Source organism: Haematobia irritans, chromosome 1, assembly GCF_050003625.1.
Source record: "Haematobia irritans isolate KBUSLIRL chromosome 1, ASM5000362v1, whole genome shotgun sequence".
Lineage (NCBI taxonomy): Eukaryota > Metazoa > Arthropoda > Insecta > Diptera > Muscidae > Haematobia > Haematobia irritans.
The window spans coordinates 49,650,923-49,667,606 of NC_134397.1; the positions used below are offsets into that span (position 1 = coordinate 49,650,923).

Here is a 16,684-nt window from a genome sequence, read left to right on the forward strand (position 1 = left end):
TTTATTCATTACCGATAATACAAATAATAAAAATTATACACGAGCCAGTAATAAGGATTTAAATTCGCTTGGAGAATAGGACATTTTTCTGTCAAGAAAATTTTGTTAAACAATGTAGTACATGTAGTCGCAATCAGAAATATTACTTTTAATTAATTAAAAATTTAATTTAATTAATCTTCGTTTAAAAAACTGGAAACTAGATGACTTAATTAGAGGGTTAAACGGAATTATTAATGTTTTTTTAATAAAACTTTTAATTTGTTCCTTTTTCAGCTATTTTATGGGTGACGATTTTTTGACGAAATTTTTGGGACAAATTGACGATTTTGACGAAAAATATATTAAAAATTGACGATTTTCAGCCCAAAACAGTTGGCACCACTGCCTGGGATGTTAAGAGTGTAATAACGCTCTCGATTTGAATAATGCTCATGATTTCAGACACGTCGCTAAGGTAGATTATTCATAAAACTATTCGTGAGTCACGGCATTTTTCGTGAGTCACGATATTTTTCGTGAGTCACGACATTTTCGTGCGTGAGTGTGCATGAGTACCAAAATTTCTTTTCGTGAGTGTGCGTGATTCCTACCAAACAATATCGTGCGTGTGCGTGAGTAAGATTCCGACGTGAGTAAACTATTACTCACGTGAACACCTCTAGTACTAACTCCAATATTACATAACAATGAAAACTTTAGGGGCCCTTATCTTCGAAAATAGTATTTTTCCGACAAAAACTGTTCTTTATATTTTGTGTTTAGAATCGAAAAGTCTATACGCTGGACAAGTCGGACAACTTGTACTAAAGTAGATTTAAGCCCAAAGCGGGAGGTATCGGGACAAAACGAATATATTTTTAAGGAAAACACCAATAAACGTCAACAAACCGATTCCAGTCCATTTTCCATACTTCTATAAGGTTCTGTTTATTATTAATTCATAGGAGCAGTGCGTTTAGATTTCCTGTTGTCTATCAGTGCCAATCATAATATGATTAATGAAAATTTTACGAATTCGTACAACATTTGTCAAAACTATTTTAACTTCTGGCCTACTTTTAACATTGGGAATTTCTTTGTTAAAAACATTAGTGGAGAAAGTCTGGCAACAATTTCGTTCCGTCATAGGGGTGTACTTTATTTCTCTCTTTCACTCAATGGCAAATATTCACATAACAAAGTAGTTGCCACTCGTCCTAAAATCAGCATATAGCAACAACCCATTCAGTGTTGCAAAAAATATGGATCACTATTCAACTAAACATTGAATTGTAAATAAAAAAATAAAGATACAAGATCTTCGGGATTTTTATGAGTTTTTTTTTTAATTTATTTTGTTTTAAATTAAATATTTGTGCTAGAATTTTTAAAGTAGATCCTATGTTAATTTCTACCCAATGGGGATTATTATTAACCCACTTAAGCTTCCAATGAGCAAATATTTGAAGTTGCCATAACCAAATGAAATCTATCCTCTGTAAAACTTCTCGCATACCCTTAATATTCGTCTACACCCACTATTTATTCCTTCGTTTTATCATTTTATTCTTGTTTATTTCAAATGGGCTAGTTAATATTTTTCCCTGTAGGGTATTACACCACCACGAAAGTGTAGTTAAATGTGTGTGAATAAGACAAGTATGAATATAGTTACCACTAACTAATGCCGGTAGCCATGAAGTGTGAAATTTCGTTAATTTATTCTTGCATTTACTCAATATATTGTTTCAGATTTTTGTTACCACATCGCTAGCACGCAACACTACCACCTGTCTGGTTTTAAAAACTTTTATTTTTTCAAATTTTCTTTTGTTTTATATTGTGTGCACTTGTTTTTTTTTCTGAAATTTCTTTTTCATAGAAATTTTTCTGTATGTACAACACTTTTCATTCGCGCACCAAAGTAGCTATCTCTTTCATTCTCATAGAAGATCACTTTACGATTTTGTTTCTGCCGTAAGAATTTGTGTTGGAGGAAAAATTATGGAAAAGAAAAAAAGGGTTTTATCTAAAAAATAACAGTTTTTATCACTTAATTCCCGAGCACTTTTCGCACAGATATTTTATAAATTTATAACTATACCATTTGTATCAAAGTTTATGTGAGTTTTCCTGGCCTTTAAGACCAAAAAATAATTTTTTTCTCCGCAATGCATGCAAACCTATGCAAATCAGAGACTTCCAAGTAGTGTTGGGAAAGTAACGAGTATTTGATTGCAAGTACTCGTTACTGACTAATCTTTTGAGTACTCGTTACAGTTAAATGAGTACTCAATATCTACAATACAATCCCAATAAACACAAACGTTTGAAAAATGCTAAAATTCATCAAATCAAATCAGCAAATCAGAGACTTCCAAGTGCTGCCAATGCTGTTGTTACATCTATGTGCAAGTGAATCCAAATTTGGTTAAAGTATACAACTAATAGAAAGCGCAACGCGTAAACTACGTTGACGCAATAAACTTTTCATGAAATTTCTTGTTTTAGGATTTTTGTAAAACAAATGACAACGCATTACCCATGTCGACATTTTAAATGAAATCCCAAGACGTGTTAAAATAATCATATATATCAGAACGATTACTATAGGGCTGTTTTCTTTTAGCACTGGATACAATAAGCCGTGAAGGACTAAAAGAAAACAGAGTACTTGTTTATCCAGAACATCTCCAAAAATATGCAACACTGTCATCAGCTGTTTAAAAAAGCCCAGAAAAAAGTGAAATCTTGCATTATTAATGTATGAAATGTTCCAATTAGTAATAAATACTTACTGCTCCGATTATTTATGACACTGTGCCACTTTGAATTTTATGTTTTTCGATAAATTAGTCCCAATAAACTGCTATTGTGAGTCGATGAAGCGTCACTTTATCAAAATACAATCTGGCAACATCGGCGCGATTTGCACAGAGAGAATAAAAAGACAAGAGGACGAAACTGTGAAGCGAAACTGCGTCAGTAGGTGGCAGTCATGAGGAAAATGTCTCTAATATCATGCAGTTTTTGTCGTCGCTTCTCTCAAATATCATACAGTTTGCGTCGGCGTCACCCAGTTCAGTTCCCTGCCGGCTTTACGAAACGTAAGCAAAATAGAATTTAGAACCTACTTGAAATAACAAATGTTCTTTTATATAAATCTTTTCAATCTATTAATTTTTTTTGACAGACAATTTGAAATTACAACTGCCGATGCCTTTATAAAGAATTTATAAAAACAGCGCTTCGACCGCAACGTCGGTAATACCAAAGCTGCAGGCAATGTGCGACATCTATTCGGTTGACATTTGTTGTTTTTGTAGAAAATAATTTTCGTCCTCTTGTCTTTTTATCTGTTTGCACTGATGAGATGTTCTGGATAGAACACCAGTGTAACGATGTTCTGTATAGCCCATACAAATGTTGCATCAAGTGCAAAAAGAAAACAGTTCGGATGAACTTATGCTTTGGACTGCTCATTATGCGTGTTATGAGCTTTACAGAGTATCAGTTATTCCGGACGGAATGTCGGTGTTTGTAAAGAATCTTACAGTGTGTCGGATCGATACGACTTGTCGGTATCTATTATGCCTTCGGACTTAACTTATAATGTGCACAATATATGGGATATGTTCGACACGAGCACTGTCGTCCGGAATAACTGATAGTCTGTAAAGCGCATAAGATTCTTTACAAAAACAGACATTCCGTCCGAAATAACGGCGCATTACCATCCGAATAAACTTATGTATGTACTACGCACGATTTGTTCATTAAAAACTTGTTGGCAACACTGTTAGGAACATCTCGGCAATTTTTTTGTAAACACACGTGCGACCGTAGTGGGAATAGAAATAAATCATTTTAAAAGTTAGTTTTTATTTCGGAAATATGGTAAATTCCAAGAAGATTATGAATAAGAAGGTAAATTTAATTATTATACGTTTAAGCTCATGAACTAATGAATTCAATAATAATTTGCAGAGACCTGGAAAGAATCTCCAGAAATCGAAAAAAGGAGAAGTACAGAAAACCATTCATAAAAAACAAGAGCTTCACGAGGAAGAGGAATCAAATAATGAGGGAAATGAAACAATTGATGGCTACGACTCAATGATTGATAATGGTACAAGTGAGGAAAGTGATTCCTCTTCAGGAGGAGATAATTCCAGTGATGATGGTTTCTCCGATAACGAAGAAGTAGTAGGGAAGAAGTCAGTTCAAAAACCAGAAAAGGCCAATCCTAAGCGTAAGGTGGAACAAAATCTTCAAGTACGAGGCGAACAACCCCAACCAAAGAAAGCAAAAGTTGGTGGAGCTGCCAATGAGAAGATAAAACCGCCAACTTTAGAAGAAATAAATGAGCTTAAAGAAACAAGGAATCTTTTCCACTCTAATCTATTTCGTTTACAAATCAAGGAAATGCTTGAAGAAGTTAAAGTCAAAGACAAATACACCAACTACATTACAACTTTCATGGATCATTTTAAATCTTTTGTGAGAAGCCTGAAAGATATGCCTGATAAAGAGGACATAAACAAACTGAGCTTCCTGAAGAATTCAACCATTATTAGCCCTCTCAACTTGGAATCTTTAAAAATACAACAACAAAAGTTATTTCAATTTCAATTTTTGAAACCCACCACAGAACCCTATTTTATTGGGGCTTGCAGTACTAATTCCCTATTAGGTCCTCGATTACAAGCAGATATATGTGTAATTATTCCTGAGGGATGTTTCCAAAAAGATAATTATTTGAATTTGCAATACGACCAGAAAAGATCTTTATATTTAGCATATCTAACACAGAAGCTAGTGGAATCAAAGTCAATTCCAGGCTTAAGTTGTAATCACTTGAAATTTGTTTATTACAACAACAATCCCTTGAAACCACTTTTGGAAATAACCCCACCCGATAATGCTGGAAAGAAGATAGCACAGAAGTTGACATTTCGAATATTTGTATCAGGCGATGAATCTTCATTTAAATTAAATCGTTTTGTACCCTGGAATAATAATATTCGACCATCTTTGTATGGAATGGAAGATGGCGAACAAACTGCTACTCCTGCTTATAATGCTAATATTTTATTTGATCTAACCATGCAAAGAAATCAGAAAGTTTTACAAGATACATTTGAGAATCACAAAAATTTCCAAGAAGGTTTTGTTCTTTTAAAAGTATGGCTACGACAAAGACAATTGGATGTGGGTTATTGTAGCTTTAGCAGTCATATGATGGCTATGTTTATAGCGTATTTGGTGAAACAGAGAAAACTACACAATAATATGAGCAGTTATCAGGTGGCACGAAATGTTTGGAATCATTTAGGTAAGAACTTATTCTTGTAGTGGGGAAATTATTCTTGATTGATTGATTTTATTTTTTCGAACGATATCAGCTCTTTCTGCTTGGAATGAAACAAACAAAGGTATTAGCCTTTGCGATAGCAATTCTTCTGGGGCCCCAAATCAACCAACCATGGAACAATTCCACAGCCATTATAAGGTGGTATTTGTAGACGCTACAGGTTTCTATAATATATGTTCCAATTTATCTGAGGATATTTACAAACGTCTAAGATTGGAATCAAAATTAGCCGTAGATATGTTGAATGATATGAAATTAAATAGTTTCCAATACTTATTTATGAACAAATCTTCTCTATACACTCAAATGGATCATATTTTAAAGTACGTATGAATGGTATGTTCTCCGAAACGATTTCTAAATTTTCTTTTGTTTCAGGATTAACAAACCAGATGTAGTTGAACAAATTATGGAAATGCATGTTACACCAGATGTTAAATGTGATTATGCTTCCTACACTTATCCACAATTATTGGTAACAGTCACAAGGTAAGTAATGTGAGGGTCAATTTATCTATTATTTTTACAGTAAACCGGGGAGCCATCATTGGTTATGGTTAGTAGTACCGACTTGTGCCCCGATTTTCAGGGATTCAATCCCAAATTCTACCGAAACATTTATTGTTTTGATTAAAGCCTTCAGTACGACTGTTGTCAACGCAGAAGGCCAATGTTAAGCAGGTCTGAACGTATCATTCCTCAGAAGAAATACAAACAAAAATATCCAGCCAAAAAATTTAATTGAAGCGGAAATAAAAAAGTAATTGATAGTATAATATTAAAAAAAAATGTTATCAAAGATTAAACTTCTTATATCCAAATAAATTAATTAGTGCAATTAATATTAAAACAAAACAGTTAAGGAAGTGATTGACAATTTTTAGGTCCTTAATTAAAAAATTAATTATATATAATTTAAATTATTTTTTTGTTTTACTTTCTAATTTTATCAATTAAAGAAAAAATCCAAATAAAAATTGTAGTCTTTAATTAAATAAAAATTTCATCGATTCAGTTAATTTTTTAATTTTCATTGCAGACTCCTTAAAAAGGGATTGGACAAACGCATCGATTTTCTGATTCCTCTCGAAGAAAAGATATTACCATGGAATATCAATGAACCACCATCGGAAGCCATACAACAATTACATTTGGGTTTAATTTTAAATCCAGATAATGCATATGAAATTCTTGACAAAGGTCCAGAATCCATAGATCCATCAGCGGCTAAATTTCGTGCATTTTGGGGAGAAAAAGCCCAACTAAGACGGTTTCAAGATGGTACAATAACCGAATCCGTTGTCTGGGCTAATGCCAATGATGATTTGTCAAAGAAACGTTTGATAATTCGTTCAATTGTCCTATATCTACTACAACATCATTATCAATTGGAAGAAAAAGATGTTGAATATGTTGCTGGAGAATTCGATTTGGTTTATACATTAACTAAGAGCTTTAAAGTGGATGCAATTAAATCCAAATACAATATACAACAGGATACAAATGCCGAAGCTCTTTCGCTACATGTCATTCAAGAATTTGATGATTTAGCTCGAAAATTAAATGCCTTAAAAGATCTACCCTTGGAAATTGTATCCATTGCTGGTATATCGCCAGTTTTAAGGTATTGTGAGCCCCAACCGGTTTTACCCCAAGCCAGATATATTCAAGATCAAATCTATGCAAATCACATACAGTATGGTATAATACAGCTCGGTAAGTTTTGGAGGTTTTTGGAGTTTTCTTATTGTATTTAATTTGTATATCTTTTTTTCTATTAGGTTTAAGTGGTAAATGGCCTGGAGAATTGACAGCTTTTCGTGCCTTAAAAACTGCATTTTATATACAAATTGCCAAATTGCTAATAGAACAACATAAACTCATATGCAAAGTTACTTATGATGGTATCATGGTCTTAAAACAAGGCTATTGTTTTAATTTGGAAATAGCTCATCCCAAAGAAGTTGGTCTACTGAAAAAAGAGAAAACCGATAAGGGTATAACAAGACATGTTGATTGTCCCGAAAGTATAGCTTTGGAGAGACGACATTACATATTACCCAAAGTAGCCGGTGCTTTGAAAGCCCTCCATCAAAGTTATTCTTCATTTGGGCCCACAGTAATGATAGCCAAAAGATGGTTATACTCGCAACTAATTGACGATGGCCAATGGCCAGAAGAATGTACAGAACTTTTAATAGCTTCACAATTCCTAAAGACATCATCGAAATTCATAAGTAATTCACCTCAAATGGCTTTTGTGCGATTCCTACATTTATTGGCTAATACCGATTGGAAATCGGAACTATTTCTCATTAATTTCAATAATGCCATGGGAGGTGAGTACAAAGATTTTGGTAATCTGTTTTGGTTTCTATAATTTAAGGGAGGCATGAAATTTGACTTTCGAGTGTTTGTCAAAATAGTTTAATCGAATTTATGCATATATTTAATATATAAACAACTCCAAAAAACCACAACGAGTTGGATTAACAGAACGGGTTCATCACAAGGAATCTCCCCTTTATCAATTGGAGTTTTTTTTTCTTTGAAAATGCTGGCTAGTCTAGTCTATGCATATCAATGAGTGCAGCCTGATTCTAGGTTTCGCTCAATGACAAGGGACTTTCTGTAGCCGAGTCCGAACTGCATTTTACATTGCGGTTAAACCACTGAGAGTAGTTTTGAAACACTCTGAAATGTCACCAGCACTTCTGAGAGGTGCTAATCCACCTCTGAAAACTTTCTTTCGATCGAAACTGGGATTAAACACATGACCATTTGTATATAAGGCGGGCATGCTAACCAGCGTCCTGCCCCACTACATGTACTCTTAAATATCAATATCAATTTTAAAAAATCGGGTTTCCAACTAAATAACTCTTCCATAGGTTCCAATTTACTTTCCTACTTTTTGAATTTTTGCTTTTTTGAATTTTTTTTCTTATAGAAACCGAAATATCTGATGTGGAACAACTTTTCAGTGCGGAAAGAAATTCATTCCCTCCATTAAGTATTGTCACCTCATATGATAAACAGCATTATGGTAAAATTTGGTCTTCCGACACTCAACCAAATGTTCACGTCTTGGCTAGAGTAACATTGCTGGCACGTCAATGCTTAGAAATTATTGAATCGAGTTTACTCTCAACTTCCACGTTTATAAAACCAGTGCAAATTTTTAAACCTTCCCCTGAGGGCTACGATTTAATTATACAAATAAAGCCAGATGCTGTACCAAATTCTTTAGCCTTCGATTTTGGTTCATCATTTGTGGAATTCACCAAACCCAATTGGCATATGCCATTGGCAGGAAGTCATTTTCTTAAAACTGTTGTAAAGAAACTACGGGTAAGTTGTCGTCTATATGAATGTAAAGAAATTGTTTCTAAGTGTTGCATTTATTATAGGAAGCCTATGGAGAATTTGCTGCCTTCTTTTATAATCCCAGCGGCGGTAAAGAAATCGCTCTCGTCTGGAATCCGAATGCCTTTGAAGCTAAAGATTTCAAAGTAAATGAAGTCAGTGGTTGTTGTCTAACACCGGACCACAAAAGAATACAGGCAAAAAAAGAGAATCTTGTAGAGGATTTCAAATTTATAATGAAAGATTTCTATTTGCGCTTGGGGACGGTAGAAGCTCTAGGAAAGGCCAATGAAAAGAAAACTTTGGAAATATCAAAAGGAAAAAATTCACAAAGATATTTTACAAAAATGGAAGTGATTAAAACGGAAAAATGTGCAAAGAATATCAAATCGAATTGTGAAGATTTGCCAAAGGTCAAGTCGAAAAAATCCAAGACGGTTTTAAAGGCTCCCCTGAAAGTTGCCAAAACATTACAAATACACAGAAAGAACCCGTCAAATTTAGTAAATGCATCTACCACCAAGAAGAAAGTATAAATAAATGCCATTGTTTATAGTTTTGTAGGATGTTTATTCGTAAGATTTCTGTTATTTTGTACAAAAAAAGGAAAAGAAATTTCAATTAATTTTTAATATGATAAAATCTTCGACTTTTTAATATAGATAAGAATACTTCATTTTCTTTTGCTTTCTTTGCTCTCGGGCCCCGGGACATGTTGATGTTGTAGTCGATTTTGTAATTGAACCACAAGGGAGAGCTACTCTTTTAGGCGTAATTGGTTTCTCAATGTTTGGTGAACAACAAACACAATTCCGTGTTGATGAATTCGGTTTATTTGGTAAGCTGGATACCGTAAGACCTAAACACAAGTCGGTGGTTGATGTAGCTCGAGAATAATGCATTGGAAACTAAATGAAGAAAATAATAATACATTCATAGTAGTGGTCTTTCTAGCTGTAATATTATAGAAAATTGGTGAAGGAACTATTTAACGGGATTTTTAGTGAAAAATTTAAAATTTTTCTATAGAAATAAAATTTAGAGAAAATTTTCTATAGAAATAAAATTTTGAGAAAATTTTCTATAAAAATAAAATTTTGACAAAATTTTCCTTAGAAATGTTGATAAAATTTTCTATAGAACTTATATTTTGACAAAATTTGCTATAGAACAAAAATTTTGACAAAATTTACTAGAGAACTAAAATTTTGGCAATATTTGCTTAGAACTAAAATTTTGACAAAATTTTCGATGGAAATATAATGTCGACAAGGTTTTCTATAGAAATAAAATTTTGACAAAACTTTCTATAGAATTAAAATTTTGACAAAATTTGCTATAGAAATAAAATTTTGCAAAATTTGCTATAGAAACAAAATTTTGATAAAATTTTATATAGAAGTAAAATTTTGACAATATTTTATCTAAAAGTAAAATTTTGACAAAGTTTTGTCTAAAAGTAAAATTTTGACAAAATTTTCTATACAAATAAAATTCTGGCAAAATTTTCAATAAAAATAAAATTTTGAGAAAAATTTCTATAGAAATACAATTTTGAAAACATTTTCTATAGAAATAAAATTTTGACAAAATTTGCTATAGTAATAAAATTTTGCCAAACTTTGCTATAGAAAAAAAATTGACAAAATTTTATATAGAAGTAAATTTTTGACAAAATTTTATCTAAAAGTAAAATATTGACAAAATTTTCTATAGATTAGGCGTTGGTTGATTAAATAAATAAATAAAACTTTGAAAAAATTTTCCAAAGAAATAAAATTTTGACAAAATTGTCTATAAAAATAAAATTTTGACAAAATTTGCTATAGAAATAAAATTTTGAAAAAATTTGCTATAGAAATAAAATGTTGACAACATTTGCTATGGAAATAAAATGTTGACAAAATTTTCAATAGATTAGGCGTTGGTTGATTAAATAAATAAAAAAAAAATTGACAAAATTTTCTATAGAAATAAAATTTTTAAAACAAAAAAACCGAAACATGTACAGTCCATGCGTGTATAGATTTGTATCTGGCGTTTTCTTTTCAATGGCTCTATTAACCATGTTCCTTAATCTATATCTGTCCATAAAGCTCGAATAATAATTGTATAATTAGATATAATGCATTTGGACGTCAATTGCCTGTTTCGGTATCAGGCTAACATGTAATATAACAAAAAAATTAAAAAAACAATATAGAAATAAGTTTTGAAAACAAAAATCTATTTTGAAAAAATTTTTCAATAGGAATAACATTTTGAAAAAAAAATCTTATAAAAATAGAATTTTGACAAAATTTTCTATAGAAATAAAATTGTTGGAAAATTATTTATAGAAATTAAATTTTTACAAAATTTTCTATAGAAATAAAATGTTGATAAAATTTTCTATAGAAATTATATTTTGACAAAATTTGCTATAGAACAAAAATTTTGACAAAATTTACTATAGAACTTAAATTTTGGCAATATTTGCTTAGAACTAAAATTTTGACAAAATTTTCGATGGAAATATAATTTCGACAAGTTTTTCTATAGAAATAAAATTTTGACAAAATTTGCTATAGAAATAAAATTTTGCCAAAATTTGCTATAGAAAAAAAAATTTGACAAAATTGTACATAGAAGTAAAATTTTGACAAACTTTTATCTAAAAGTAAAATTTTGACAAAATTTTCTATACAAATAAAATTCTGGCAAAATTTTCAATAAAAATAAAATTTTGAGAAAAATTTCTATAGAAATAACATTTTGACAAAATTTTGACAAACTTTTCTATAGAAATAAAATTTTGACAAAATTTGCTATAGAAATAAAATTTTGCCAAAATTTGCTTTAGAAAAAAAATTTGACAAGATTTTATATAGAAGTAAAATTTTGACAAAATTTTATCTAAAATTAAAATATTGACAAAATTTTCTATAGATTAGGCGTTAATTGATTAAATAAATAAATAAAACTTTGAAAAAATTTTCCAAAGAAATACAATTTTCTATAGAAATAAAATGTTGACAAAATTTTCTATAGAATATGGAAATAAAATTTTAACAAAATTTTCTATAAAAATAAAATTTTGACAAAATTTGCTTAGAAATAAAATTTTGACAAAATTTGCTATAGAAATAAAATTTTGACAACATTTGCTATAGAAATAAAATTTTGACAAAATTTTCTATAGATTAGGCGTTGGTTGGTTAAATAAATAAAAAAATTTTGACAAAATTTTCTATAGAAATAAAATTTTGAAAAAAAAATTTCCAAAAAAAAAATCTATAGAAATAAATTTTGAAAAAAAATCATTTGGAATAAAATTTTGAAAAAAATCTTATAAAAATAGAATTTTGATAAAATTTTCTATAGAAATACAATTTTGACAAAAATTTGCTATAGAAATAAAATTGTTGGAAAATTATTTATCGAAATAAAATTTTATAAAAATTTTGAGAAAATTTTCTGTAGAAATAAAATTTTGCAAAAATTTTCTGTAGAAATAAAATTTTGCAAAAATTTGCTGTAGAAATAAAATTTTGCAAAAATTTTCTATAGAAATAAAATTTTGCTAAAATTTTCTAATAGAAATAAAATTTTGATAAAATTTTCTATAGAAATAAAATTTTGACAAAATTTTCTATAGGAATAAAATTTACAGAAAATTTTCTATAGAAATATAATTTTGCAAAAATTTTCTATAGAAATAAAATTTTGACAAAATTTTCTATAGAAATAAAATTTTGACAAAATTTTCTATAGAAATAACATTTTAACAAAGTTTCAAAATCGTAACGGATATATGAACTAAGGATACAACACCTCCATCCAGCATAAATCCTAAATGAAATACTTTGAAAGTGGTAACATCTAATACAACTTACGGCAGCTGATGTATTGATGCATTTATCCCATTTTATTTGCTGATCTATGGAACTTTTCGACGACGCTGTCACATCCATAGGTTGGGGAAACACTGATCCTTCATTGCGACATTGAAAGCTATTTGTGAAAATTAGATTTACTTTTCCTGTTTTCAAAAGGTATAGTAAAAAGTCAACAGCCATTGGATCTACTGGATTCATGTCGCCATTTGGATTTAATTTTACTATACCCAATAAACGCGTGTCTTCTATTTTACGAGTATCCTGCTGTGTTAGAACATAGTAATCATTTCCATACATGAAAGGAGCTAAAAATACAAGTCAATTGTTTCCCTAGTAATATTTGTCAGATCCTTACCATGGAAAGGAGCCTGAGACTCTTCAGTGATTTGAGTAAATTTTTTTGCCGTGGGATTATTGAACATATTTTTGTAGAATTTTGTGCAGAATTTCTAATGGAAAGAAACCAAAAATTTTGCTATCCCAAATAAAGAAGAAAGATTTTTTTTTATATTTTTTTATTATTCCTAGTAGAAAATGAGAGTGACATAATCAAAAATTATATAAATAAAATATTTTTTTTTTTGTTTTGTTTTACATTTAAGACAAAGTAGTTTATGATCTTATGCCGGGAACTTCTAATTTTATTGGTATATTTTCATCTTTTACTGGAGTTGCAGTTGAACTTTCAGCTTCTTTCAATCCAAAATCTGGATATAATTTTGCCACCTGACCAGCGGGCGTACACAAACGTCCGGAGAAATCAGGGCGTTTATTTGATTGAGAACGTTCAACACTTGCCACAATATCGAAGAGTGATCGTCCAACATTGTTAAAGCTTCGTTTGGTAGCTTTCAAAAGGTGACCAGAGCTGGAACTTGTAGAGTCCATGGAATGTGGTGGAGATAACGGAGAATCAGTTGTTGCTCGAATTATTGCTTTTCCAGATGAATCGCCTATAAGTATATTATAAAGAGAAAATAAACAAGCGAGAAGGTTTAGGGCGTGCCAATGGTCATATAAAGCCCCACCACTACGGCACAATTAAAATGCCTTCTTATTGAACTTACGCGCTGTATCTGTCTCCGTTTTAATTGCATCACCACATGCCGCTCGCACATTTTGAATATTTTCCAATATAACCTTGTGATGAGGAGTTTTGGAACAGCTTTTTATGAGAACTTCCAATTCGGCACAAAAAAGTTTGTATTGATCAACCTTTTTGTGACCTTTCAATCTGTAAAAAAAAACAGTTTATACAAGACAATGAGTATTTAATATTTTTTTTGTGTTTGTTTGGTGGTATCACCTATTTGCACTCATGTTGGGAAATGGCAATTCCCTCTTCGCTGATGCTGCTGTATATAGTTCATAAATGTTTTGTTGGCATTGCACTTCATCGCTTTTATCCATATCTTCTTTTGCAATTTTACGCAAAAAGTTAGGCAACCAAGGTAGAGAACGTTGAAGATTATACACAATGGTTGAGGTAAATGAAAGTGGAAAATACAACGATCTGTTATACATCCGTTCTCTAACAATTTGAAGATTTTCCTCGGGTTTAGCTCTTGACTTTAATGGGAGCAGACGATGGGCTTTTATAAATGCTGCAAAATCTGGTATGCGATAATCAGTAACACGACCTCCTGGACCTTCGGATATTGATGGAGGGTCCTCGAGACAAGTTCTTGTTATCTGCAAGGCATGAATAAATATTTCACCCCCTCTTGCGGATAATAAATGGCTAGTAGTCTTGCCACCAGTTTTTCTATAAAAGAAAATGTGGAAAAATTCAGTCATTATTCTAGGACAAATAATTGACATATATTTTAAATGATATAACCTTGGCATTTCCAATAAAACAGAACGCCCATTTAGTAAAAAGTTGATAAGACAAGATGAAGGCCTGCTCGTAACATCTACGGGTGTAACACGATGTTGGGCCAAACACGGTGGACAAGCTGACATATCTGAAGCACCACAATTTCGAGGAGTACACCATTTGAGTGTAACCGTTTCGTATTCTACTCCTTCTTTTATACTTGTTGGTAGTAGAGCTTCATTCCCGCAGATAGCTGTATGAGCATTTCTAGCATGTAAGATTTCGACATCGTAATTGGCACTAGAATTGGCATTTTGTTCTTCCTATAATGGAATCAAATAAAATATTGAATAACATTCTATTTTGTATAGGTCAAACCTTCATGGGAATCCCTGTGACAGTAGTACTGGCCAAATCATAATGGCTCATTATGAGATGTGTAAGTTTATTATTTATTTCGGGTGCACTTGTTGTATGTATCTCCGTCGATAGACATGCCGATAATTCCATTTTGTGTCTATTCGTGACTAGCGTCGCTATATTCATTGGCACCATGTTTATTATAACCAAGTGGCAATGGTCAATAGTGAGCAATTTCTTTTGTGTCAATGCCAATGTGTTTTGCTGTATTAAAACATTGTGAAATATGTCTTCCAAGCTCTTCATGCTTGGATTATCTCGTGCAGATGTTATACATATAACTCGACCCTTATTGGGTATTTTCTCAGTATTCGTTGTCATGTCCTGGTTTTGCATTAAATTCATCTGATGTTCCGTTGGCTCAGCTAAAGCTTCTATTGCTGCCCTCAGTCCATGTATTACCGAATAATCAGATGATGTGGGCTTACTTCGAGGTGGAGTTCCTACTAGGGCCATAGCATTTAGAACATGTGTCATATTTTGTGTTGAAAACTTCCATGTGTTAACTATATGGGCAGCCGTATCACTTACTATGAATCTTATTAGTTTACCTCGTGGAAATAAATCCCAAACTATTCGGCAATACTCAATGGACGATTCAACAGATGATGTCCACAAACTTTTACTGAACTGTAAATTTTGTTGCGATCCCGGCATCGACGACGGATCCGATGCTTTCCCTTTTAAAAAATCTAGTGGTATATAATCCTCGCTAGATATACCAAAGTATTGGGTGTGATCCAAAACGAAAATTGTTTTTTGATTTAGATCGTACATGTTAGTGCTTTCGGATAAATATATTCACTGGCCAAATAATTCTACCCGGACCACTAAACAAAGTATCAAATATATCAACAAAAAACATATGATACAACAACAATACAGTGCGTTGCCAACTATGACAATATGCATATATTTGTAAAAGAGCGAAAGGCGGAGGCGAAACATTTTTCGGCGACTAATGCGCTTTACAGACTATCAGTTATTCCGGATGGAATGTCGTGTTTGTAAAGAAAATGTGTCGGATCGATACGACTTGTCGGCGATGACTAAATAATCGGTAAATGTGTTATCGATCCCATAAACATGCAGCAGTATCGATTATGCCTTCGGACTTAACTTATAATGTGCACAATATATGGGATATGTTCGACACGAGCACTGTCGTCCGGAATAACTGATAGTCTATAAAGCGCATAATGTGCCGTCCAGGCTATTCCGGACGGAATGTCTGTGTTTGCAAAGAATCTTACAGTGTGGCCAATCAATATAAATATTTTGGACGGTGCATAATGCGCCATCCAGACTATAACTTTATCCGGACAGCAGTTCTCGTGTCCAACATATATATGTTAAGGCCGGTACTATGTTCATTCTTGCGAAAAATTTTTATGGAAACCATTATTTCGCACATAGAAAGCGGCGTTTTTTTAGGTAGCTTGGAGCGCTATTTTACAGGGAGCGATATTGGATTAAGTTGGTGGTGTTGCTTGTTTTTACAAAATAACATTTTATTTTTCCTTGGGCAATTGATCTGCTATTCCTTGAACCTTTGTATAGTTTCGGATCAAAAATATGGTCCGTGTTTGATTTATAAACCCGCACAAATAGTTTTTAATAAATAAATTATTTCTTAATTCACATTGCAAATGGCGCCGTGCTATAAACGTCAGTTTTTCAACACGAAAAAACAAAGTATCACAAATGGAAAAAATTTCGCAAATTTTTCGCATTTTTTGGGTTTGTATGGAGTTTCAACGCGAAAACCGAACAGAGTACCGGCCTTTAGGTTGAAAAGTATTTGCAACGATGTTAATTTTGAATTTGACTCGCATCGAAAATTGT

The 16,684-nt window shown here is 31.8% G+C and overlaps 3 protein-coding genes across 22 annotated transcripts in view; 1 reads left to right on the forward strand and 2 right to left on the reverse strand.

Annotated features, from left to right (window-relative positions):
* gish (casein kinase I gish) overlaps positions 1-2,184 on the reverse strand; it is a 148,000-nt gene extending 145,816 nt beyond the window's left edge. For 5 of the 20 annotated variants that reach the window (XM_075290264.1, XM_075290263.1, XM_075290270.1 and 2 more), the window contains exon 1: positions 1,658-2,182. The gene's annotated coding sequence lies outside the window, so the exon portion shown is untranslated. Of the gene's footprint in view, positions 1-1,657 lie in introns of all 20 variants that reach the window. The other 15 variants (XM_075290279.1, XM_075290266.1, XM_075290265.1 and 12 more) reach the window with 6 other exon arrangements.
* A 1,589-nt stretch (positions 2,185-3,773) lies between these two features.
* Mat89Ba (nucleolar protein 6 Mat89Ba) lies at positions 3,774-9,398 on the forward strand. The gene is made up of 8 exons (XM_075290290.1): positions 3,774-3,909; positions 3,970-5,317; positions 5,388-5,679; positions 5,735-5,845; positions 6,396-7,072; positions 7,138-7,695; positions 8,307-8,707; positions 8,767-9,398. The coding sequence occupies exons 1-8, from the start codon at positions 3,877-3,879 to the stop codon at positions 9,256-9,258; spliced, it is 3,912 nt and encodes a 1,303-aa protein (XP_075146405.1). The 5' UTR covers positions 3,774-3,876; the 3' UTR covers positions 9,259-9,398.
* Positions 9,399-12,733: 3,335 nt separating this feature from the next.
* On the reverse strand, positions 12,734-15,691 carry asun (integrator complex subunit 13 asun). The gene is made up of 6 exons (XM_075290291.1): positions 14,798-15,691; positions 14,441-14,742; positions 13,907-14,365; positions 13,668-13,834; positions 12,956-13,553; positions 12,734-12,864 (listed from the first exon to the last, which is right to left on the reverse strand). Exons 1-5 carry the CDS (start codon positions 15,614-15,616, stop codon positions 13,213-13,215), a joined length of 2,088 nt encoding a protein of 695 aa, XP_075146406.1. The 5' UTR covers positions 15,617-15,691; the 3' UTR covers positions 12,734-12,864; positions 12,956-13,212.
* Positions 15,692-16,684: the final 993 nt, after the last annotated feature.